Source organism: Agelaius tricolor, unplaced genomic scaffold, assembly GCF_023055355.1.
Source record: "Agelaius tricolor isolate 1412-34295 unplaced genomic scaffold, bAgeTri1.0.p SCAF_15, whole genome shotgun sequence".
In the NCBI taxonomy this organism is placed as follows: Eukaryota; Metazoa; Chordata; class Aves; order Passeriformes; family Icteridae; genus Agelaius; species Agelaius tricolor.
In genome coordinates, this window is record NW_027269275.1 from 20,872,835 (window position 1) to 20,896,718 (window position 23,884).

General features: G+C 60.3%; 3 protein-coding genes across 3 annotated transcripts; all 3 read left to right on the forward strand.

Moving 5' to 3' along the window:
* Position 1: 1 nt before the first annotated feature.
* Positions 2 to 16,120, forward strand: TCF25 (TCF25 ribosome quality control complex subunit). The gene is made up of 18 exons (XM_071440892.1): positions 2 to 231; positions 1,097 to 1,279; positions 2,647 to 2,721; positions 4,397 to 4,518; positions 5,141 to 5,206; positions 6,322 to 6,404; positions 6,849 to 6,979; positions 9,717 to 9,816; positions 10,116 to 10,209; positions 11,022 to 11,114; positions 11,555 to 11,660; positions 11,973 to 12,132; positions 13,307 to 13,394; positions 13,958 to 14,116; positions 14,692 to 14,782; positions 14,952 to 15,031; positions 15,672 to 15,744; positions 15,875 to 16,120. Exons 1-18 carry the CDS (start codon positions 46 to 48, stop codon positions 16,034 to 16,036), a joined length of 2,052 nt encoding a protein of 683 aa, XP_071296993.1. The 5' UTR covers positions 2 to 45; the 3' UTR covers positions 16,037 to 16,120.
* Positions 16,121 to 17,970: 1,850 nt separating this feature from the next.
* Positions 17,971 to 19,018, forward strand: MC1R (melanocortin 1 receptor). The gene has a single exon (XM_071440898.1). The coding sequence runs from the start codon at positions 17,971 to 17,973 to the stop codon at positions 18,913 to 18,915; it is 945 nt and encodes a 314-aa protein (XP_071296999.1). The 3' UTR covers positions 18,916 to 19,018.
* Positions 19,019 to 19,706: 688 nt separating this feature from the next.
* Positions 19,707 to 23,034, forward strand: TUBB3 (tubulin beta 3 class III). Its single transcript, XM_071440894.1, has 4 exons — positions 19,707 to 19,896; positions 20,448 to 20,556; positions 21,319 to 21,429; positions 21,738 to 23,034. Exons 1-4 carry the CDS (start codon positions 19,840 to 19,842, stop codon positions 22,811 to 22,813), a joined length of 1,353 nt encoding a protein of 450 aa, XP_071296995.1. The 5' UTR covers positions 19,707 to 19,839; the 3' UTR covers positions 22,814 to 23,034.
* The last annotated feature ends 850 nt before the right edge of the window (positions 23,035 to 23,884 follow it).

Here is a 23,884-nt window from a genome sequence, read left to right on the forward strand (position 1 = left end):
GCGCGCAGGCGCAGTGCGGGCGCAGGCGCGCAGCGGGCGGGGGCGATGTCGCGCCGGGCCCTGAGGCGGCTGCGGGGGGAGCAGCGGGGCCAGGAGGGGCCGGGGCTGGGCGAGCTCGGCCTCGGCACCGACCCCGGCCCGGAGCGTGCCCGGGAAGGGGGGCCGCCGCCAGCCCCCGGAAACCGGCCCCGCGGGCCGCCCCGCGCCGTCGTCAGCAACCGCTTCGAGCTGGTGAGGGGGGCCAAAGCCGGGAGGCCCCGGGGTGCAGCGATTGGGGACAGTGACTGCGGGGGCAGGGACTCGGGGGACAGTGGCTGGGGTGGCAGGGACTGGGAGGATAACTGGGGGGCAGTGACTGGGGGTGACAGCTGGGTGCGCAGCTGGGGACATTGCTGGGGACACTTACTTGGGGACAGCTGAGGTGACAGTCACTGGGGGTGGCTGGAGTGACAGTGACCCGGGGGCAGAGGCTGACGGGCTTTGGGGGTCACTGGAGGGAGCAGGGGGGTAGTGGCTGAGGGGGGCTCACAGTGGGGGTGACAGAGGTGACAATGTGTATGGCAGTGGTTTGGGGTCAGTGATTGGGGTGGCAGTGATCGGTCTGGGTGGTGGGCAGCAGCTGGGACTGAACTGGGAGGAAATGGGAGAGAAGCCTGGGAGGCTGGGTTTGGATGCTGTCAGAGCTGGACTCGTGAAAATGTTTTTAGGACCATCCCTGCCACCTTCCCAGCACTGCAGGACCCCAGTGCTGGATGTCAGATGGGCCCTGCTGGGTCCTTGGGGTGACAGAGCCCAGTCCTGCTCTCCAGACACCTCCTCCAGCCCCAGCCATTCCCTGTCCCTCCCCGAGGCCTGGCTGTGTGAGCACAGGCAAGGCTGGGTTTGGAAGCTCCCCCAAGGGCAGAGCAGAGTCCGTGGTGTGGGGGGACAGACCATGGGGGTCCTGTGCTCCCCTCCACATGTGTGGGACTGTCCGGGCAGCCCCTGGGTGACACACTGGACACGAGGGGGTCCAAACCTCCATCTGTGTGCAGGAGGAGCGTTGGAGCAGATCCCTGGGGAATGCTGTCCCTGCAGCTCGTCCCTGTGTTTGCAGATCCCAGCTGAGGAGTCGGAGGATGAGGCGGCGGCCGGAGAGGAGCGGCTGAGCGAGCAGGACCCGGCGGGAGGGAGCCCCGAGGGCAGCAGGGACAGGAGCCAGGAGGGGGCTGTGACCCCTTCAGAGACACACGGTGATGGACAGAGAGAGGGACAGGAGGCTGAGCAGCCAGACAGAACGGTAACTGCTGCCAGGGACGTGCACTTCAGCCTGGGAACTGACACCTGGGGAGGGTGGGCACGGTGGTGCTGGGGCTGGGTTTGTGTAGAGGATCCAGAGGGGTTCTCCAGCTGCAGAGAGGAGGCACCTGAGGAAGGTTGTGCTGTGTCCATGTGAGCACTGAGGTCAGGCCAGGGAGGAGTGGTCTCAAGGAGGCATTTGTTTTGGAGCAGGGGATGTGAGTAATTCAGGCAGTCAAGAATGTCACCTGAATACTGAACCTCTTCTTGCCCGTAATGATTTGTTGTCATTGGATATCAAGATTCCTCCTGTGGTCTGTATCAGCCCAGAAGTGTCTCCTTGCAGGATTTTGTAAGGAAAGGCTCGTTTATTTAACAATTTCCCATGGCAAGGCCTGCCCAGATCTCACCAGAGAAGAGGGTTGGGAGGGCAAGGGGGGTTGGCCCCTGGTCTCACTTGTTTGCTGTGCGTTTGGGGTTTGTGTCCCTGCTTTGGGTGGCAGGGGAGCAAAGTCCACTCTCTGTGTGCATTCCAGCTGTGCCAGTGGCCTCTGCCAGCCCAGGGGCTGTGGGTGCTCTGGGCAGTGTGTCCCTGTGTGAGCAGTGGCTCCAGGGGTCCTGACCTGGTGAGTTGGCTGTGCCAGCACTGCAGGACACACCTGTGGCTTCTCCCAGAGCTCCAGGTAGGACATGGGAGCCCTGGGCAGGCAGCTGCTGCTCCTGGGTAGAGCCAGGACAAGGCTGGGAGCAGCCTGGTCTAGTGGAAGGTGTCCCTGCTTAGCCAGGGAATAAAAACTGGATAAACTTTGAGGTCACTTCCACCCCAAACCATTCCATGATGCTGTGATCCCTTGCTGAGTTACCTGCTAGACCCTGGAAATGTACTTGCTTGCCAGCTGTGCCAGTCAGGTTAGGGAATGCCCCCAGCATCCTGAGCTGGAGCAGCTGCATTTGTGGGGAGAGGAACTCTGGCACTGGGACCTTTGTCAGGTGTTGGTTTCTGTGGAAATGGGACTGAAATTGGGAACTGTCCTGCACCCTGGAAAAGCAGAAATGCAGCTTATCCTGGGCACTGAGAGAGGCTGAAGCATTTCCTCCACACCTGGCACAGCTAAACTTGTTTCTCTCCTGGTTTCGTAGCCTCAGACATTGATGTGAAAGTCAGCTGAGGTTTAACCCTTTGTTAATCTTTGGTGCTTTCCTCCATTTTCTCCATGTGTCTTGACTTCCACCCACTAACAAACACTAAAGGGTGAATTTTGGTTTCATTTAAGGACCCTCAGTGTGCTGATCCCTGTGGGAAATGCTCTTCTTCCCAGGGAGCTGGCACCCCTGGGAATGCTGACAGCCCTTCCTTTGTCTTTGCAGCTGGCAACGAGTAACAAGCCACGGAAGAAAAAAAAGAAAAGGAAAACTAAGAAAAATTCAGCAGGAGAGACTGTGGTATGTCTGTGTGTGTGTTCTGAGTCAGGGACCAGGCTGGTTCCTCCAGTGAGGCTGGCAAAGTGGGAATTCTGAGGTGGCTGTAGGAGAGATTCAAGGCAAAAAAAGCAGTTTCAAAATTTAAAGTTTAAGAAGCCTCTTTAGGATCACAGAATCCTGGAATAGTTTAGATTGGAAGGGACCCTAAAGCTCATCTCATTCCATCCCCCTCCATGGGTAGGGAAACCTTCCATCACACCAGCTTGCTCCAAGCCCTGTCCAACCTGTCCTGTCACTCTGTCCCCTGTCCAAAGTCCCTCTCCAGCTCTCTTGGAGCCCCTTTAGGCACTGAAAGGGGCTCTAAGGTGTCTCCAAAGCAGAGGGGCTCCAGCCCTTGGACTCATTCCAGGTCTCTGGACTCATTCCAGCAGCTCCATGTCCTTCCAGTGCTGGGCACCCCAGAGCTGGAAGTAGCAGATGGATTGAAGTCCTTGATCTCCTTCATTCAGTAGGAGTGGGGTTCAGGTGGGAGCTGGTTTTCTGGTGAGTTTGAGTCTGAACTGTCCACAGAATTACAGAATCCTCAAGGTTGGAAAAGACCTCCCAGATGGTGGAGTCCAACCTCCTTGTTCACTCCAGAGAGAGTCTTTGGTCAGCATCCTGAGCCACTGGATTCTGGAGGGAAGGGCTAAGCCATGACAGCAGGGCCAGCACCCAGCTGGCCACCTCCTCCCTGGGAATGCCACTCAGGAGTGAGTTTCTGAGGTGGAGAACCCTCTTGGAGAGCTGTTTCCTTTCCCAATCCAGCAATACTGAGCAGCAGGGGGACATGTGCCAGCTGGAGGCTGGGGGGACACCCAGACCCAGGCAGTGAGGGATAATAAATACAGCCTCTGTTCCATGCAGAGCACTTTATCCCTTTCCTGTGTACACTCCACACACAGAGGCTAAATTTAGCTTGAAAAGGCAGCCTGGCAGTGCTGTTTGGGTGTCCTGAATGGAATTCTGTGTTCCACCCATGGACATCATGAGGAGGATGTGAAACAGGCACGTAAGAAATGTGTCACTTGTTGTTTGTTGGGGGAAAATGGAGGGAAATCAGGGTTAAAGTGTTGTATAACTGTTGGATGTGAGCAGCTGGATGGACTCCTGGGATGGTTGGAAAATGGGGAATGGGAGACTTGGATTAAAGTCATGTGAGTGTTTGAGACCTTGTCATGAGGCTCACAGCAGCACCTTGGTGTTTCCATGGACAGTAGAGGGTGAAGGCTGGTTATTTAAATATTTAAAATGTCTTTGGACAAGGGCCTGGAGTGTCAGGACAAGGGGAAATGTCTTCCTACTATCAGAGGGCAGGGTTAGATGGAATATGGGGAGGAAATTCTTCCATGTGAGCAGAGTGGTGATGCCCTGGCATCAGGGTGCCCAGAGCAGCTGTGGCTGCCCCTGGATCCCTGGCAGTGCCCAAGGCCAGGCTGGACAGGGCTTGAAGCACCTCGAACAGTGGAAGGTGTCCCTGCCCACGGGACATGAACGAGATGAGCTTTAAGGTCCCTTCCAACCTAAACCATTCTGGGTTCTCTGAAGAGCCACAGCCCCTGGCCCAGGGAGGCAGCTGGGTGTGATGTGTGCTGGGTGACCTGCAGGCTGCTGTGACTCAGCCTGTGACAAAGGCCTTGGCTTTGCCTTTCTGAAGGAAGACAACGAGCTGGAGGACATCGAGAGCCTTCTGGAGAGGATCGAGGACCCCAGGCTGGCCCCGCAGAGCCAGGGCGGGGTCAGCACCGACAGCCGGCCCCTGCTCTACGTGGAGCACAGGTACTGCTGCCTCCCAGCCGGCCCTGCCTCGGCCTGAGGGGCATCTGCTCCCTGAGGAACGCAGCTGGGACCCTCCCAGTGTGACCTGGCCAGGAGCACCACGCCTTGATTGAAAGGGTCGCGATGGTTGTGCACATCCCTGCTCCTGTCTGCTCCTCTGGGAGCTGTGTTTGGTTCTGATGGGGATTCTCTGCTGCCAGGCCTGCTTGCAGTGCTGGCAGGACCAGATTAGTCCCCAGAGGGACCTTCCAGCCTCAGATCCTCTGCAGAGGTGCCAGTAGCCCTGGTGTGTGGAGCTTGCCATGGGATTCACTTCTGCTCCTGAGTCCTGGCTTCTCCCGGGAACATCCCAGCCAAGGCTCCAGCTGCCCTGGAGAGGGCAGCAGCAGAATTCCCCAGCTCTGCAGCAGGGCAGGGAGGAAGCCTGTCCATGGAGCAGGGCTTTCCCTTCCAGTGCTGGCAGTTTCAGTCTCCTTTCTCCATGCTGTGTCTGATCCGTGGGGAGTGTGGGACAGTTTGGGGTTTTCCAGAGGCACTTTGGGGTGCTGAGTGTTGATGGAGAGACTTGAGTGTGGCACTTTTTAACTGATGGAGCTTTTCTGTCTTCTTTCCACCTTCTCAGAAACTTGAATCCAGAGAATGAGTTGAAGAGATACTTTGGGGCTCGTGCTGTGCTCGGGGACCAGAGGTTAGTCCAGAATTTGGTATTAAACCCTTTCCAAATCTGAGGAGGTGTGTCTGTCCTGCCCTTGGCAGGGCTCATGGAGTCCCCAGTGCCACACTGGGCAGGTAATCCCAGGTTCAGGATGTGTTATTCATTTAATAGTTGCTTTTGGGGCAGAGGAATATTTTCTGTGATATGTACAAGGTGGGGAAAGACTTCTCCAGGCTTTTACTGGCATTTGCTTTTTCTTTTGCTCCTTTCCCCTCTCATTTATTTCCAAACCACTTTTCAAAGTCCTTTCACTCGAGTTCACAGACTGCAGGCACATAGATTTTGTGTGTTTCATCCCCTGTTGCAATTCCAGAGCCTCTGGACAGAAAGTGAACCCTGAATACTTTCAGCATCTCATGCCCCTTGTATCCAGGGGCCCAGGGAGCCTGTTGCTCCCTGGGTGTGATGTCTCTGCATTTATCCACTGCACTGTGCTCACTGTCATCCACAAAATCCCCACTTCCATGAGCTGCTTGGAAAACCGAGGATGATCTGAGCTGAACGAGGGAGAGTCTGTGGAGGAGCATTTGGTGCTTGAGGAAGAAACTGCAGTTCCTTGGGATTGTCCTGTGCAGGGCCAGGAGTTGGACATAATAATCTGTGTGGGTCTTTTCCACCTCAGGATAGTCTATGATCCCTTTCTGAGGAGGTGTGACTCCCTTGGAGTAGCCTTGATCCTGAATTGCTCCTCAGCCAATAAATTGTGCATTTTTGAGTACAGCTTAAACTAATCCAGTGGACATTTGAAGGCCCTGCTGGGAAGAGAGATGAGTCAGAGGGATGTGGGGCTCTCCTAATTGGACCTGGGAAGCTGCACAGAGGCAGCTGAGGGTTTGGCAGGGTTAAAAGCAGGGAGAGAAGCTCTGGAAGTGGAGCTGCTGCAGGCACTGGCTGGCCTAGATGGTGCACATAAGGCAAAGCCTGAGGACAGGTGTGTTGTGTCTTGGAGGCAGACACAGAGCTCTGGGCACAGCTGTGTGTAGCTCTCTGTGGGGAAGAAACAGGACCTCATTTTTCCCTTTAACATGGTTTCATGCTCCTGCTGCTGTCCGTGCAGAGGAGCTGTGAGCTGTGTGTTCCCTCCCCAGGCCGAGGCAGAGGCAGCGGCAGTACGTCCGCAGCATGTGGCTCACAGCTCCCAAGAACACCTGGCCACGCTACAGCAAGACAGGTGAGGCCTTTGGGGCTGCCTCCTGCCCTCTTTGGGGCTGCCTCCTGCCCCCTTAGCCCCTGCCCATGTGCCATGAATGCTCCTCAGGGCATGGAATCTGAGGGACCCGCTCCTCAGCTGGTGGTGGAGTTCACCTCCTGCCTCAGCAGAGAGCTCTGTGGAGTTGCACTTTATGATTTGAGTTTGTTTTCCCCTTCTTTTGGAGGTAGCAGGGCGTGGGTGCTCCCATCTTAGCAGCAGAATTGCTGGATAATCAGAAGTATCCCTGGGGAGAATGAGCATCCTGGGCTTTTTGGGTGGGTTTGAGGCTTGGACTCATGGGTGGGGGAAAGAGTGGAATTCCCTGTGAGTTTCCAAAACCACGTGTGTCTGTGGACCCAGTGATGGTGTGAGAGAGCAGAGGAGGGTCTCTTGGGGTACCCAGGTCTCCCCTGCACCCCGCAGGTATCACCATGCAGCTGCTGGACACGCGGAGGGGGGTGCAGCACTTCACCTTCGAGCACCACCGTGAGTACCAGCAGGTGCAGTTCAAGTTCCTGGACGCTGTGGAGTCCATGGACCCCAACAACATCGTGGTACGTTGGCTTGGTCCTGCTGTCCCTCCTGTGCTCCTGCAGCCCCTTGCCCTGGGAAGCTGGGCTGGTGCATTCCAGTGGGATCATTTGGGTTGGAAAGGCTCTAAGCCAGCTGTTCCCCCAGCCAAGGCCACCCCAGCTCGTGTCACATCTACACAGCTTTAAACCCCTCCAAGGATGGGGAATTCACCCCTGCTCTGGGCAGCCTGGGGGCAGGGCTGGACAGCACTTCTGGGGAAGGCATTGTTCCAAATATTCAACCTGAATTTCCTCTGCCACAGCTTGAAGCTGTTTCCTCTTGTCCGTGTTCCCCTGTTCAGCAAAGCCTGATCCCCCTGGCTGTCCCCTCCTGTCAGGGAGTTGTACAGAGCCAGAAGGTTCCCCCTGAGCCTCCTTTTCTCCAGGCTGAGCCCCCTCAGCTCCCTCTGCTGTTTCTGCTGCTCCAGACCCTTTTCCAGCTCCATTGCCCTTCCCTGGACATGCTCCAGCCCCTTGGTGTTTGTGTTGGGGTGGGCTCTAGCTATGCTGGGTGTGACCCCAGGGCTGGAAGTGCCCCAGCAGTGCCAACACAGGGGATGAGCACTGCCCTGGTGCTGTGGCCACACCTGGCTGACACAGGCCAGGTGCCCACCTGGGATCCTGTCCATCCACTGTCTCCTGCACCCCAGGTCCTTTCCTAGCCACTTTTCCCCCAGCCCGTTTCATTCATGGGGTTGGTGTGACCCACAAGAAGGACCCAGCATGTCACCATGTTGTCCTTCATCCCTCTGGCCTCATCCCCTTGATCCATCCTGTGCAGATCCCTCTGCAGAGCCTTAGATTATTTATTTCCAGGCTTGTTTGGGCTGTTAGGACTTGTTTGGAGAGCAGAGCCCTGTGTCCCTCTGTGTGGGGTGAGGCAGCACTGAGTGCTGAGCTGGGCTGTCACCTGGTTAACCAGTGACTTCCTTGGTGCAGAGGAGGTCTGGTGGCTGGTGGCTGAGCCTTGGTGGTTGTGCCAAGCATGTGTCAGGTCACCTTCTGATAGAGGAGCCCACAGGAACTGTCCCTTTGGCTGCGGGGGGGGGGGGGAACAAAGCCCCCTTGTCTCAGCTCTTAGCTGGGAAAGGAGGAATATTGTGTAAACCCATCATGAACTGGCAATCCAAACTAACAGCTGTTCTATTTATAAACTCCTGCAAGGATGAAAAATGTGTCTTTTCTTGGTATTTCAGCAAAACAGGCTTTTGTGTGGGGAGTCCTTCATGCGTGTCCGAGCTCATTAAGCTGTATGGTAACATTTATAGTTTGGAGTGATAAGCAACAGCAAAATTGCTCTGCACCCAACTAAACCATAACTGAGGAATGTTTCTCTGAAAGGTCTGGCCACATGAGCTGGGATACATGCCCTGGAGATGTTCTTTAAAGAGTCCATTGTCTGCTAAATAAAGTTTACTTCCTTCTGCTTTCCCACCCTCGGCTCAGGGCCGTGGGGCTCTCTCCAGCTCAGCAGTTCTGCCTGGATTGAGGGATTTGGATTAAGTGAGCCAAAGTAATTCCTGTGCAGCAGTGAGTGTCCCAAGGACAGCTCAAGCTCAGTCCCCCACACAGGAGAGGCTTTCCATGGTGTTTTAATCTGGAAGCTCTGACCCTCTTAGGGGGTCGGGCTATAGTTGAGGACATTTGTACAGCTTGAAGTCTTCCTCTTTTCCATCAAGGGTAAGATCTAACAGATGGATTTGGCAATTCCAGACAGTTTGTCCATGGCCACCATAGTCCTGGCATAACTGGAGCCTAGCTCTGCCTTGTTGCTGTGGTTTCAGCACATAAAACATCACTTTTGGGGAGCCTCTTGTTCAGTGAGTGTTTTTTCTGCACTTGCTGGTAGGTTCAAAGGTCACCCTTGGTGACCTTTTCTTGGCTTTTTCCCATCACAGAGCTTCATGTTCCCCCAGAAGTGGACTGGGAAGGAGCTGAAAGAGTTTTACCCCTTAAGGAAGAGGTTAAGCATCAGGCAAGGGCTGGGCCAGCCTGGAACATCCAGTCTTTGTGCTGTTGGTGGTCCCACGAGTCCCCACCCTGCAGATGGAAACTTTTGGAGCTTTGGAAGCTTTATTTTTTCAGTTTTAGGAGAAAAAAAATCCCCAAACTAAACTGTGAGAAGATTTGTAGCTTCAGTATTTTTTACTGAACTGAGGTTTTAGGTACTTGAGAAAAGCTTATTTATAATATAATTAGTGAAGTAAGAAACTTCTCTTCTGAAGCCTGGAAGTAAATATTTATTTATTATTATTCTCCATTACTACTGCTGATTCCTGGATTTGTAATAGATGTGTCCAAATGTCCTCTCAGTATCCAGAGGATGCAAAACCTGATCAAATGCTCAGAACTGTTGGGGGATAGATAAAAACCCCAAACCTGTAACAGTGCCTGCATCTCGTTCTCTCCTTTCCAATAGAGGGGCTGGGAGACATCTGGAGGAGGGCAGAGAAGATGAGCAAAGGCCTGGCATGGGCTCTGCTGGAAAAGCTGGGAGGGAGCAGCCCGGGGGAGGCTGCCTTTGAGGGCTCCCATCCTGCACGTGGTGGGGACAGAGCTCCCGGTGCCCCTCCAGCTCGGGATGGATCTGGCAGGGTGGGATTAAGGGAGCTCTTGGCACTGTGTGTCACACAGCTGGCTGCTGGAAGGTACCTGGGTGAGTGACCAAACCCCTGAGCCACTGGTAGTGACACAGAGTGTTTGCCATGCTCTTGTGCAGCTGCTGCTCCAGATGAACCCCTACCACGTGGACTCCCTGCTGCAGCTCAGTGACGTGTGCCGCATGCAGGAGGACCAGGAGATGGCCCGGGATCTCATAGGTAAGCGTGAGGTGAGGAGCAGATGTGCTGCTGTGAAACCCTTCCCTGGCAGCAGCTTGGCTTTTCCTGGACCAACCTCAATCCCAGAATGGTTCCTTTTCTCACCCAGAGTGTGATCCAACGTGGAAGTGCTCACTGCCCTGGTGCCTGTTGCCACCACATTGTGTGAAGCGTCTTTGTGCCTGGCTGGGCTGGGCATGAGCTGGTTTCCTATCTTTGGGGCTAAAGGGAGTGCTGGGCAGTGCTGTGCTGGGCTGGTGTCCCTGTCCTGTCCCTGACAGTGCCCTTGCTGTCCCCAGAGCGGGCGCTGTACAGCCTGGAGTGCGCCTTCCACCCCGTGTTCAGCCTCACCAGCGGGACCTGCAGGCTGGACTACCGGCGCCCAGAGAACAGGTCAGCAGGGCTGGGCACCAGGGGCTCAGCTGGAGCCCCTCTGGCCAAAGCCACCCAGATTCACACTGCTGCTCACCCAGGGAGACCCCTGAGTGTCCCTTTCTGCTGGGGCTCCTGGGATGGTGCTGGAGCACAGGCAGTCGTGCATGGAAGCTTGTGCACAAAGCATCCCTTTTCCCAAGGGATTCCTTCCTGCAGTAGGAACCGTCCCTCCCTGTCATATCCTCCTCATGCCATTAGTACCCCTTAGCCCAAAATGGTCACAAAAATCCTTGCTGTGTGTTTCCAGCCATCACCCCCAGCACTCACACTCCTCCCAGCCTGGATCTTTATGTAACTCCAGCTCTGCAGCTGCTGGGAAAGGTGACTTTATTCTGGGAATTTTCCAGTCAGCTGACCCAAGCCATCTCTCCCAAACTGCTGTACCTGGAGGGTGCTCACATTTCAGTCCCTCTGGCTGACATACTTTGTGCCATCAGTGACCTGTATCACCAGTTCAGGTGTTGGGCCTCCCCACTCTGTGTCCCTGTCCCCACACCCCTGGAACAAGGCAGGATGTGGGCTTGGGGGATTTACTTGTGTTGGTCCCAGTCTCCAGAGCAGGTTGTGAGTTTTCTGTCCCTGTTCTTGCACAAAAAAGATTACAAAAACAAGACATGGGAGCATGGGGGTGTCTGTGGCACCCCATGCCACACCACAATGTGATGCTTGAGGGTGTGGAGCTCTTGATGACTGTGTCCCCTTTTTTGAGTGGCACAAACTACTTCTTTCCACATCTGGCCTCTTAAGTCCTGCTGCTGTTCCCCATGCAGGGCTTTCTTCCTGGCTCTCTTCAAGCACCTGATGTTCCTGGAGAAGAGGGGCTGTCCCCGCACAGCCCTGGAGTTCTGCAAGCTCATTCTGAGGTAGGTGCCTCCACTGAGGGTGGAGTGCCTGGGTTTGGGGGGGACAGTCACCCCAGACAGGTTCTGCTGCTCCTGGGCTTGGTGTGGGCTCATCATCCCCCTTAGAGCTGCATGGATCTGTGCTGGGATGTGCTGGTGCTCTTGGAGAGGTGATGGGTGAGGAGGGGCCCTGGGTGGCCTGTGACTGCCAAACTATGGCTGAGCTTGGAGGCTCAGCACAGCAAAGTGTGGCAGTGGGTCCTCCTCCTGGGTGGTGGCAGGGGACTGTCCCCTCTATAGGGACACAGAGCTCTGTCATCCTGCTGGCCATGCAGGATGTGTTCCTGTTCTCTCCACTTGCTGAGTCACTGGATGTCACTGGGAGAGGCTGTTTGACTCAGAAATCAGGGCAGCTCTCAGCTGTTGTGACACTGAGCTTGTTCTCTCCCCCTGCTCCCAAGCCTTGATCCTGAGGATGACCCTCTCTGTGTGCTGCTGCTGATCGACTTCCTGTCCCTGCGGGCCAGGGAATACACCTTCCTGACCCGCCTCTTCCAGGAGTGGGAGGTGAGTGGCCAGCAGGTGAGGGCATGGCTGCCTGGGCTGCTCCCCACCAGGTGAGCCCTTTGGAGGGGATCTCACAGCCCAGCTGCCAGCCCAGAGCCATTGGAACGATCCATAAGGGCTGGGCCATTGGTTCCTGTAATCCTTGGGTCCTGCAAATAGTTGTTAGAACTGAAAATTGCTCACTCAGCTGTGGGGGCACGGAGCCAGCAGCTGGGAGCTCACTTAGCCCCAGCAGGCAGAGCCCCAGCCCTGCACAGCCCAGCTCTGCTGTCAGCATCACTTCTCGGTACCTCTGTGTCCCTGATCCTGCAGAGTCACCGGAATCTGTCCCAGCTGCCCAATTTTGCCTTCTCGGTGCCACTGGCCTATTTCTTCCTGAGCCAGCAGGAAGAGCGCCCGGAGCTGGAGCGGAGCCAGGCCCGGGAGCGAGCGGCCCGGCTCATCCAGCTCGCGCTCATCATGTTCCCAAGCGGTGAGTCTGTCCCCTCTGGTGAGGCCATCCCCGGCGAGGGCTTTGTCACTGTCCTCCTGGGACAGCCGGGGCTGCGTTCCCGGCAGGCAGGGCTGCGTTCCCGGCAGGGATGCAGAGGCAGGAATTTGCCAAGGGCCTTTGGGGAAGGAGCCCTGAGTCAGAGCGGAAGAGGTCGGGCAGAACGGCAGTGGCCGTGCCCAGTGTGGTGGGGAGAGTGCAGCTCTGGGCTCCTTCCCAGGGCTGGAGCCTGTCTGGGAAAGGGAGCAGAGCTGCAGAAGGGGCTGGAGCATCAGGAGCAGCTGAGACAGCTGGGGGGCTCAGCCTGGAGAAAAGGCTCAGGGGGTCCTTCTGGCCCTGCACAACTCCCTGACAGGAGGGGGCAGCCAGAGGAGTCAGGCTCTGCTCCCAGGGAACAGGGACAGAAAAAGAGGGAACAGCCTCAAAGTTTGGTATTTGGAACAATTCCTTCCCCAGAAGTGTTGTCCAGCCCTGGCACAGCTGCCCAGGGCACTGGTGGAGTCCCCAGTCCTGGAGGATATGGCACCTGAGGACATGAGTTAGGGGTGGTCTTGGCAGTGCTGTGGGAATGGTTGGGATCAATGATCTTAGAGGCTTTTCCAGCCTTTCAGTTCTGTGGTTCCATGATTCTGTCCTCCCTCCCCAGAGCAGCCAATGCTCCTCCAGCAGCAGTGGTCAGGGGTGAGCAGGCTGGGGGAGGGTGAGAGCTGGAGTACTGGAGCAGGGAGATGTCTCACCTCCTCAGGGCTGCCTGGAGCAAGGACAAGCCAGTCTCCTTGGCTCTCCCCAGAGGCACAGCTCTGTTTTGGATGTGCTCTCCCCATGGGTGCCCATCACTCTCCCTTTCATCCTGTGGATGCTGCTGTCCATGAAAGGAGCACACAGCCCTCAGGCCCAGGGGAGGGTGTGTGCAGCAGGAAGAACCAGCTCTCCAACAGAGATTCAGTTTGTGGAGGCTGGAAACATCTTTTAGGCTGCTCGTTGGGGTGACTGAAATAATGCCCTTGTGAGCACAGGGACCAGCAGTGTCCTCACCCTCTCTTTGTGTCCTTGTTGGTGCCCCAGGGGGTTCTGGCCCTGAGGAGTGGAGGGTGACCCCACCCCACACTGCCCCTCACCAGCAGGTCCAGACGAGTTCTCTGCCTTTGTCTTGCAGTTCTGATGCCGCTGTTGGATCACTGCAGCGTGCAGCCCGATGCCAGGGTCGCCTCCCACCCCTTCTTTGGGCTGAATGCCCAGATCAGGTAAGGCCTGGAGATGTTCTCAGCGAAGGGAAGGGATCGATTTTGCCGGCGGCGGGGATCTTGCATGCTCAGACAGCTAATGCAGAGCTTGTTTGGGTTTCCTGAGCAGGCTCATTTGGTAATGCCTCATTTGATAATCCTTTTGATAATGGATTTCCATAATGGCCTCTGGATGGAGCTGACAGACCCACCTCAGCCCAAGGTGGACGGGTCAGAAGTTCAGCCCAGAGCCTGTTGGTGTGTGCAGGGAGGGAGGGTGACGCGTGTGTCCTCCCAGGGCAGGCTGTCTCCAACCAGTCTGCCTTCCCTGGACTCATGGTCTTCCTCAGCGTGCGAAGGCTCTCCCTCAGGCCAGGGCAGTGTTCCTTCATTTCATGGCTCTGCTTAGCCTAAAAATAGATGGAGGCAGAAGTTCTGGTGGAGGTGGATGGCAGCATCCAGGCGGGAGCCTGCGAGTCCTCTCCTGTTCCCACGCCAAAGGCTAGCACAGAGCTGAGCCCTGACCATCCCGTGAGGAGCAGGAGGAGGAGGAGGATGCCGTGATTAACAGCCCTCTCCCACAGCCAGTCGCCCGCCCTGAACCAGCTGACATCCCTGTACGTGGGCAGGACACACGCCCTGTGGAAGGACCCGGCTGTCATGGCCTGGCTGGAGCCCCATGCCCACGAGGTTCTGCGCATGGTGGACGCCCGGGACGCGCTGGTGCAGGAGGCCGAGCACAAGTGAGCTCAGAGGGTGCAGGACAGGGTTCCTCTGCCAGGGACAGAGTGGGACAGAGGGTCTGTCCTGGGCAGCAGCAGTTCCCTGTCTGGGACAGGCTCAGAGCCCCACAGCTGCTGCTCTGATGCCAAGGTCACAGCATGGGGCCAGGAAGGCAGTGGCTCTTCCATGCTTTTCACAAATGGGAATGTAGAGCTGAACCTGGACTGCATATCCTGCACTGCCTTCCTCAGGCTTGGCTGTCACCTGTACCCTGGAATCATCCTGGAGAGGGTGGAGGGGTGGCCTGGAAGGGCAGGTATAGCCACACAGGGCAGGTGAGAGCTTAGGAACAGTGCTGAGAAACAGGAGAGAGCTGTCAGGTGTCCTAAACCAAGGTCAATCTGCTCATTCCTGAGCTCTCTGCTCTTTCTCCAGAGCTCAGCAGCTCCCACCCCCTTTGGCTCACTCTAAGCAAGCTCCATCCAATATGGCCTTGTCCCCCAGAGCCAGGGAAGCTGCTGACAGTGCACCTGCAGCAGCAGAAATGGGAATGTGCCTGCTCAGGGCTCACTGCTCTGTCCCCTCCCTGTCTCAGGAGGAAGATCCGGTACCAGAGCGCTCCCAGGAACATCTACCGGCACATCATCCTCTCGGAGATGAAGGAGGCCACAGCAGCCCTGCCTCTGGTGAGGGGCCTGATGGGCCACAGGGGCTGTGGTGGCGCTTGTGTCCCTGCTGGGCCCATCCTAACCCCTATCACTCATGGCTTCTGTGGGTGCCCATGTTTGCTGCTGCTGGATGCAGCCTTCATTCCTTCCTTTCTCCTTCATTCCTTCCTTTCTCCTCTCCCTGCAGGAGGTGACCTCCCAGCCAGTGATGGGGTTTGACCCCCTGCCTCCTCTGGATTCCATTGTTTCCTACACCCGCCCGGAAAGGTACCGCCTCCTGCTCTGGCACAGCCAGCCGTGTCCCCTGCACGCCCTCAGCCCCAGGCCAGGCTGCACGCGGGCACTCGGGGCTGGCATCTCCTCCATGGCAGAGGAAGAGCTGTGGTGCTCCAGGCAGGCAGAGCTACAGGCTGGACTGGTCCTGCTGCTTCCCATGGTGGTCACCACTGGCCATTCCCAGCCATAGGGCAAAAGCCAGGGAAACCCAGGTCATGGCTCATTGGGAGGGTTTGGGGTAAATGGAAATTTAAATACAGCCAGTCCTGGTGTTGGGGTGATGCCACATGTGTGTTCCACACCAGTCCACTCAGAGCAGAGCTGGTAGGATCATGGAATCCTGGCATGGTTTGAGTTCAAAAGACCTTAAAGCTCATCTCATTCTACCCCCTGCTGTGGGCAGGGACACTTTCCAGTAGACCAGGCTGCTCCAAGCCCCTTCCAACCTGGCCTTGGTTGTGCTTTTAATGACTGGTTTGCTCAGAGTTGCTTCTCAGAGTTGCCTGAATTCAGAGTCCCATTGGAACTCCCCAGTTCCCTCCCTGAGGTTCCAGCTGCACCATGGTTCTCCCAGCACCGCCCACATCCCACTGGGCTGTACCTTCACCATGGTGCCACTTGTGTCTTCCAGGACAAGCCATCCCTCCAACGAAAGCACTTTATCCCTCTTCTTCCGCTCGCTGTTGCCAAATTTTAACTTGCAGGTGAGTGCAGGCTGGGGTTTGGGTGCACCGTTCCCCCACGGTGTTCCCGCTCCAGGAGCTGCTGCTGCCGGTTTGGCCGCGGTGCTGTCCCTGTCCCTGTCCCTGCCAGCGCCGTGCTGCTCCCTTGCAGGGGGACATCCGGCACGACGGGGACGACGAGGCCGGGGCGGCGCAGGACCTCAACCAGGGGGTGAACCGGCTGATGGCGGCCATGCGGGACATGCTGGCCAACATCCAGTTCCAGGAGCCGCCCCGCGAGGACAATCCCGAGGGCGACGGCGACTGGGACTGAGCCGGGCTGTCCCTCCCTCCCTGCCCAGAGCCTCTGCTGTCACCCCCCATTTGTGTCGCACTCCAATAAAGTCACACAAACGGACTGGCTGTGGGAATGGGCTCTTCTGAGGAGGGGGCTGCAGCCATGGCAGCGTGGCCTCCATCCAGGGAGGGGGGGCTGAAGCTACAGCCATGGGCCTTGTTCAGGGCCCCTCTCTCAACAGGGGACAAGGGCTGTCTGAGCATGTCCGAGCTAATCAACAGCAGCTGTCCCTTGTCCCCATGGCAGCTTAGTCCCCTTCTGGCCTCCTCTACACACAATTTCCATCCTATTCCCCTCCCTGTTCTCCTGGCTCTTGTCCTTAATTCCCAGAGGGCTTTTACTGCCCTCTTCTTCAGCTCCTTTGTGCTTCCCGTAGCCTGGAGCTTCCTTCCCTCCACAAAATACTCTGCACCCTCACTACACTGAACCTTCCAAAGGTCTGAGAGTCCCCTGTGCCACTAGAATTGTGCAAGGAGCAGCTTTTTCAGCCTTTTATTTATGTTTGGAGAAGAAATCTTGCCCCCTTCTTTGTTTGTCCCTCCTTATTCCCTCACCTTCACCTAGAGCAAGGAGCGAGGTAAGCCACAGTCAAACCTTAACTCATCCTTGTTCCCGTAAAGCTTTTTTCCCTTTTTTTGCTGAGTAATGGTGAATACATGGAATAAATCCCTGTTCCTGCTGTATTACCTCCCTGGAGGATGTAGCTGGGCTGGGTGTGCAGACCCCAAGTCTTGAGCCAGCCCACCCTGGCTCCATTCCCCACTGGTACATCCAAATCCCATGGGATCCCGTCCCCGTAATTTGGCACTGGGGCAGCCTGGGCCCCCTGCCCGCTGTGCACAGCTGAGCCGTTTCCATCCCTGCCGGAGGGAAGGGCTTCCCGGCGGAAGTGGGTACCCGTGGGACCGGCCTGCCCGCGGAGCTGTGAATGACTCTTTGGCAGCCCGCGGCTCCAGGCATCAACACGGACCCAAGGCACATGATGGTCAGCTGGGCCCTGTCCCCGCAGCCTCCCCGCGGCGCCGTGCTCTGCTCTGTCCCATTTAACCGTGCCCTGGACGATCCCTATCGCGTCCCATGCCCGCCCCCTTGTACAACATCGCCCCTGGGGCCATGGGAATGGGGCCCTCCCAGTCCCAGTGGGTGGGACAGCCTGGATCGGGCCGTGCAGAGGGTCCTACAGGGGTCCCTGAAGTGCATGGATAGCTCAGGGGGTGTGGGTGACCCCCTCAGCAGGTGGGACCCCCCAAGACACGAGTCCCAAGGGGCACATTGACCCCCGCAGGACACAGAGGCCTTGGGGCACAGGGGACCCCTCAAGATATGCAGACCCCCGGGTTTCAGGGGTCCCCTCCAGCAGACACAGGACCTCAGGACACATGGGGACCCTAAGGTGCACATTCCCCCAGGGCACAGAGGACCCCGATGGCAGCACTCCCAAGGTGCATGACCCCAGGCGTGCATGGACCACCCCAGGGCATTTGAGACCCCTGGGCACACGGTGGGTGATCCCGAGCAATCGGGGTCCCCAGGGCCACCCTGGGGGTGTCTCAGCCCTGGCCTCGGCAGCAGCCCCCTCACTGCCAGGGTGCCTCCCTCACGCAGGTGCCCACCCTCCTCGGAGGAGGAGCTGCGGGAGCCGCTTTAAAGTGGGGCAGAGAAAGGGCCCTTTCTTCCCCAGCACCCTGGGCCCGCGGGCGTGGGACGCCGGGCAGCGCTGGCACAGAGAGCAGCACCCGAGGGTCCCGGCGGGCGCGCGGCACCCCCGGCACATCCCAGGCCTCCCGTCCCCAATTCCTCGGCATCCCCTCGGCCTCGCCGCCGGGCGCCGCGGGAGAACTGGCGGGGCACAACGGGGGCTCGGGGGCTGTGCGGGTGCCGCGGGGGGCCCCGGGGCTGAGGAGGGGCTCATGTCGACGCTGGCCCCCCTGCGTCTGCTGCGCGAGCCCTCGAATGCCAGCGAGGGCAACCACAGCAACGCCACGGTCGGGGCCGGGGGCGGCTGGTGCCAGGGGCTGGACATTCCCAACGAGCTGTTCCTGGCGCTGGGGCTGGTGAGCCTGGTGGAGAACCTGCTGGTGGTGGCCGCCATCCTGAAGAACAGGAACCTGCACTCGCCCACCTACTACTTCATCTGCTGCCTGGCGGTGTCGGACATGCTGGTGAGCATCAGCAACCTGGCGGAGATGCTCTTCATGCTGCTGCTGGAGCACGGGGTGCTGGTGATGCGCCCCAGCATCATCCGCCACATGGACAGCGTCATCGACACGCTCATCTGCAGCTCCGTGGTCTCGTCCCTCTCCTTCCTGGGGGTCATCGCCGTGGACCGCTACATCACCATCTTCTACGCCCTGCGCTACCACAGCATCATGACCCTGCAGCGCGCCGTGGTCACCATGGCCAGCGTCTGGCTGGCCAGCACCATCTCCAGCGCCATCCTGATTGCCTACTACCGCAGCAACACCGTCCTCCTCTGCCTCATCAGCTTCTTCCTCTTCATGCTGGTCCTCATGCTGGTGCTCTACATCCACATGTTTGCCCTGGCCCGCCACCACCTCCACAGCATCTCCAGCCAGCAGAAGCCACCCACTGCCCACCGTGGTGGCAGCCTGAAGGGTGCCGTCACCCTCACCATCCTCCTGGGTGTCTTCTTTATCTGCTGGGGGCCCTTCTTCTTCCACCTCATCCTCATCGTCACCTGTCCCACCAACCCATTCTGCACCTGCTTCTTCAGCTACTTCAACCTCTTCCTCATCCTCATCATCTGTAACTCGGTGATTGACCCCCTCATCTACGCCTTCCGGAGCCAGGAGCTCCGGCGGACGCTGCAGGAGGTGGTGACGTGCTCCTGGTAGGCAGCGGGACACGGTACCGGCACGGCCACCCCCGCCCTGAAACGGGCAGACGGATGGACTGACGGACGGACGGGACGAGCCGCGGGGTGCCCGGTCGGGGCGAGGGACTCGCGGTTCCAATAAAGGCTCTTTGCAGTGACGCTGTGGCTGGCATCGGGCGGCCCCGGGGAGCCCCGAGGGGAGAGGTCCCTCCCGGTCCCGCCGGTCGCTCAAGGGTCACTTGCTCCCGGCGGGAACCGGGAAGGACCGGCTGGGCGGCGGGAGGCTGGATCCTACGCGGGGGGTGGTCCCGGCCGCCCCCGGACAAAGGGCCCATCACCGTCGCCTTTGTTCTCGGGCCGCGCCCGCCGCCGCCCACCTCATCACCCGCACCGGCACCGTCCCCGCTCCCGCGGGGGCGACCGCCGACCGGGACCCCCAGGGTGGCCCTCCCGTACCCTGTCCCCACCCCTCCCCGTTCCGGGACGCCGTTGGGAGGGGTGTCCCCTGTGTGTCCCCCCGTCCCGCCGCCGCCGCCGCCGCCCCGGGATGCTCCCGCCGCCGCCGGGCGGTCCCAGGGTCCCCGCCCGGGTCCCCGGGGTGTCGCCGCTCCCCGCGGGTGCCGGAGGCGCCCCCGGGCCGTGCCCCCCGCCCGTGCCGGGGTCCCCGCTCCGCCGCGGCGGGGCGTGGCGGCGGGCGGGGCCGGGCGGGGCGTGGCGGGCGGTGCCGGTGCCGCAGGGCTGTTGCGGCGCTGCGGCGGCGGCCGCTGATTGGCTGCGGCCGGCGGTGACGTCAGCGGCCGGCCCGGTGCGGCGGCGGGAGCCTATAAAGGATGCGGCGGCGGCCGCGCCGCCCCCCGCGCTCCCGGTGCCGCTCCGCTCCGGTGCCGCTCCGCTCCCGGCCCCAGCCCGCTCCCGTCCCGCTCCGCTCCGGCCCGGCCGCACCATGAGGGAGATCGTCCACATCCAGGCGGGGCAATGCGGCAACCAGATCGGCGCCAAGGTAACGGCGGCGCCGCCCCGCCCCGCCCGCCGCGGCGGAGCCGGGCGGCGGACAAAGGCAGAGCCGCTCCCCTCCCCCCCCGCCGCCGCACCGGGAGGACAAAGCGCCCCGCCCCCCCCGCGCCCCCCGCCCCCCGCCTTTGTCCGTCAGCACCGCGGACAGCGCCCGCGCCGCGCCCCGCCCGCCGCCGGGGGTCCCGGTGCCCCCCGCCCTGCTCGGCATTTTGGGTGTTTGGGGGAGCCCCCTGCCCCCGCTCCGCCGAGCCCTGTCCAGGGGTTTGAGGAGTCCCATACCCCCCGCCCTGCTGGGCATTTTGGGTGTTTGGGGGATCCCGGTGCCCGCCGCCCCGCCGAGAGCTGCCCGGGGGCTTGGGGAGTCCCGGTGCCCCCCGCCTGTCCCCGCCCGGGGATTTCAGCGTTTGGGGTATCCCGGTGCCTCCTGCCCCACCCAGCCCTGCCTAGGGATGGGAGGATCCTGGTGCCCGTGCCTCGCCCGGGGGCCTGGGGGTGTTCCAGTGCCTCCTGCCCTGCTGAGCTCCCCGTCCTCCCCAGTTCTGGGAGGTGATCAGCGACGAACACGGCATCGACCCCAGCGGCAACTACGTGGGGGACTCGGACCTGCAGCTTGAACGCATCAGTGTCTACTACAATGAGGCCTCTTGTAAGCGACCCCCCCTTGGAAACCCCCCCGGCAGGGCCGCCCGGCACCCCCACCCTGGGCTGGGAGGGGCCCCAGTGCGACCCCCCCAGTGCAGGAGGAGCTGGGTGTGCTGGGGTGGGGAGGGGGGCAGACAGACAGACAGACCCATCCCGTGGAGGTGTGGGGCGGGCAGGCACGTGCACCCACCCCGTGGGACCGTTCAGTTTGGGGCAGGGGGAAATCGTGTACACCCCGTTCCACGGGACCCTGCAGTTTGGGAGGGGTCACACACAACACCTGCATCCCCGCCCTGTTGGACCCCGGGAGGGCAGACCTGTGCACCCACCCTTCAGACCCTGTCCTGTGGGGGGGCAGGGGCACCTGTGCCTCCAAATTCATGGGACCCTGTAGTTTGGGTGGGGGATGACACATGTACCCACCCCGGGGGACACCACACATGCACCCAGCCCATGGGACCCTGTGGTTTGTGGATAGAGGGACACCTGTACTACCCCTGTAGGATCCTGTGGGGTGGGAGGGACAAAGCACCAACATCCCCCCAGCCCACAGGGAATGGGGGCAGACATGTGCACCCACCCCATGTGACCCCCCATTGTTTGGGGGTAGCGAGACACGCACCCACACCAGGAGCCCCTGGGATTTGGGGGGGGACACGTAGAGGGTCCGCCGTAGCCCCGTAGAACCCTGCAGGGTGCTGGGAACGCCTCTGGGGTGGGATGGGGGGCAGCAGCAGGTCCCCTCCCGTCATGGGGTCTCTCTCAGCTCACAAGTACGTGCCTCGCGCCATCCTGGTGGACCTGGAGCCGGGGACGATGGACAGCGTGCGCTCGGGTGCCTTTGGCCACCTCTTCCGCCCCGACAACTTCATCTTTGGTAGGTCCCCCGAGAGGGAGGGGTGCGCCGTCCCCCGATGTTCCCCCGAGCCCCAGTGTCCTCGGACCAGCCCGGCCAGTCGCTGTCCCCGGGGCACTGGGCGGGCACGCCCCTCCCGCGCCGCGGGGCCCGGCACCGCCGGCTCGCCGCCAAACCTCTGCGGTTCCTGCTTCCCACCCCGCCCCGGCGTCAGATCTCCCCGGTGCTGCCGGCGGCAGCGGCTGGGCCCAGCCCTGATCCTCTCCCGGTCCCCTCGGGCCGTGGGCGTGGGGGGCCGGCGGCCATCGGAGCCTCTTTTCTTTTCCCAGGGCAGAGCGGTGCCGGCAACAACTGGGCCAAGGGGCACTACACAGAGGGCGCCGAGCTGGTGGACTCGGTGCTGGACGTGGTGCGCAAGGAGTGCGAGAACTGCGACTGCCTGCAGGGCTTCCAGCTGACCCACTCGCTGGGTGGGGGCACCGGCTCGGGCATGGGCACACTGCTCATCTCCAAGGTGCGCGAGGAGTACCCCGACCGCATCATGAACACCTTCAGCGTGGTGCCGTCCCCCAAGGTGTCGGACACGGTGGTGGAGCCCTACAACGCCACGCTGTCCATCCACCAGCTGGTGGAGAACACGGACGAGACCTACTGCATCGACAACGAGGCACTCTACGACATCTGCTTCCGCACCCTCAAGCTGGCCACCCCCACCTACGGCGACCTCAACCACCTGGTGTCGGCCACCATGAGCGGCGTCACCACCTCCCTGCGCTTCCCCGGCCAGCTCAACGCCGACCTGCGCAAGCTGGCCGTCAACATGGTGCCCTTCCCGCGGCTGCACTTCTTCATGCCCGGCTTTGCGCCGCTGACGGCGCGGGGCAGCCAGCAGTACCGCGCCCTCACCGTGCCCGAGCTCACCCAGCAGATGTTCGACGCCAAGAACATGATGGCCGCCTGCGACCCCCGCCACGGCCGCTACCTCACCGTGGCCACCGTCTTCCGTGGCCGCATGTCCATGAAGGAGGTGGATGAACAGATGCTGGCCATCCAGAGCAAGAACAGCTCCTACTTTGTGGAGTGGATCCCCAACAACGTCAAGGTGGCCGTGTGCGACATCCCGCCGCGGGGGCTGAAGATGTCCTCCACCTTCATCGGCAACAGCACGGCCATCCAGGAGCTCTTCAAGCGCATCTCGGAGCAGTTCACGGCCATGTTCCGCCGCAAGGCCTTCCTGCACTGGTACACGGGCGAGGGCATGGACGAGATGGAGTTCACCGAGGCCGAGAGCAACATGAACGACCTGGTGTCCGAGTACCAGCAGTACCAGGACGCCACGGCCGAGGAGGAGGGTGAGATGTACGAGGACGACGAGGAGGAGTCGGAGGCGCAGGGCGCCAAGTGACGCCCGCCGCCCCCCGGCACTGCCCGCAGCCCCCCCGGCTTTGCGCTGCTGCAGCCCCAGGTGCTGCTCCCCTGCCATCCCCTCAGTGTCTCCTGACCCCGTCCCCCCCTGAGCCGGCTCGGCCCCTCGCCCCCCTTCCTACCTCCCCCCTTTTCGTTTTTTACTGGTTTGTGTCTTATTATTTTTTTTGAATACTTAATAAATTTATTGCTGTCCAGGTAGTACCTGTCTGTGCCTGCTGGGTAGGGGGACAGGGGACACCCACACGGTTCAGCCCCCCCAGCCACTGCCAGCCAGGGGAGGTGTTTGGGAAGCCCCCATGCAGTGCCCCCCACCCTTCTGCCCCTCAGATCCAGCTGCCCCAGGCAGGCTGTGCCTTTGTCCCCACTGTCACCCTTCTCCAAGCTCGGGGGGTGTGGCCCTGTGCCAGGACACAGTTGGCCCTTTGTTCCCCAATCTGAGGTGGTAGCACAGACCCCGGGGACCCCAGGGTGTTTCCCCAGGGCTGGGTGTGTGCCCAGTTGTGAAGGACTCAGGACACTCCTGGCTCTGAGCCCCCAGCTTTGGAGGCCATCGACTGGTAGGGCTATGGGCTATAAGAACAGGGGCTGTGGGAATGGGGACAGTGGGGCTGGGGGCTGTGGCGATGGGGACACTGGGGATGGAGGCTGTAGGGGTGGGGTCTGTAGGAGTGGAGACAGTGGGGATGGAGGGTGTAGGTTGTGGGGATGGGAATTCTGGAGCTGGGGGCTGTCGGGGTGGGGACAGTGTGGGTGGCAGCAGTGCGGCTGTCGTGGTGGGCACAGTGCGGATTGGCAGCAGTGCGGCTGTCGCGGTGGGGATGGCAGCAGTGGGGCTGTCGCGGTGGGGACAGTGCGGATGTCGCGGAGCGGCCCCGCCCGGGCGCGGCGGGTGCAGTGCGGTCTGCCGGCCGGCAGGGGGCGGCAGCACGCAGGGCGCGGGGGCGGGGCCTGGCGAGGGTGGGGCCTGGCAGGGGGCGGGGCCTGTCGGGCGCGGCGGCGCGCGCGGTGAGCGGGGCGGGGGCGCTGCCCCCTGGTGGGCGCGCGGGAG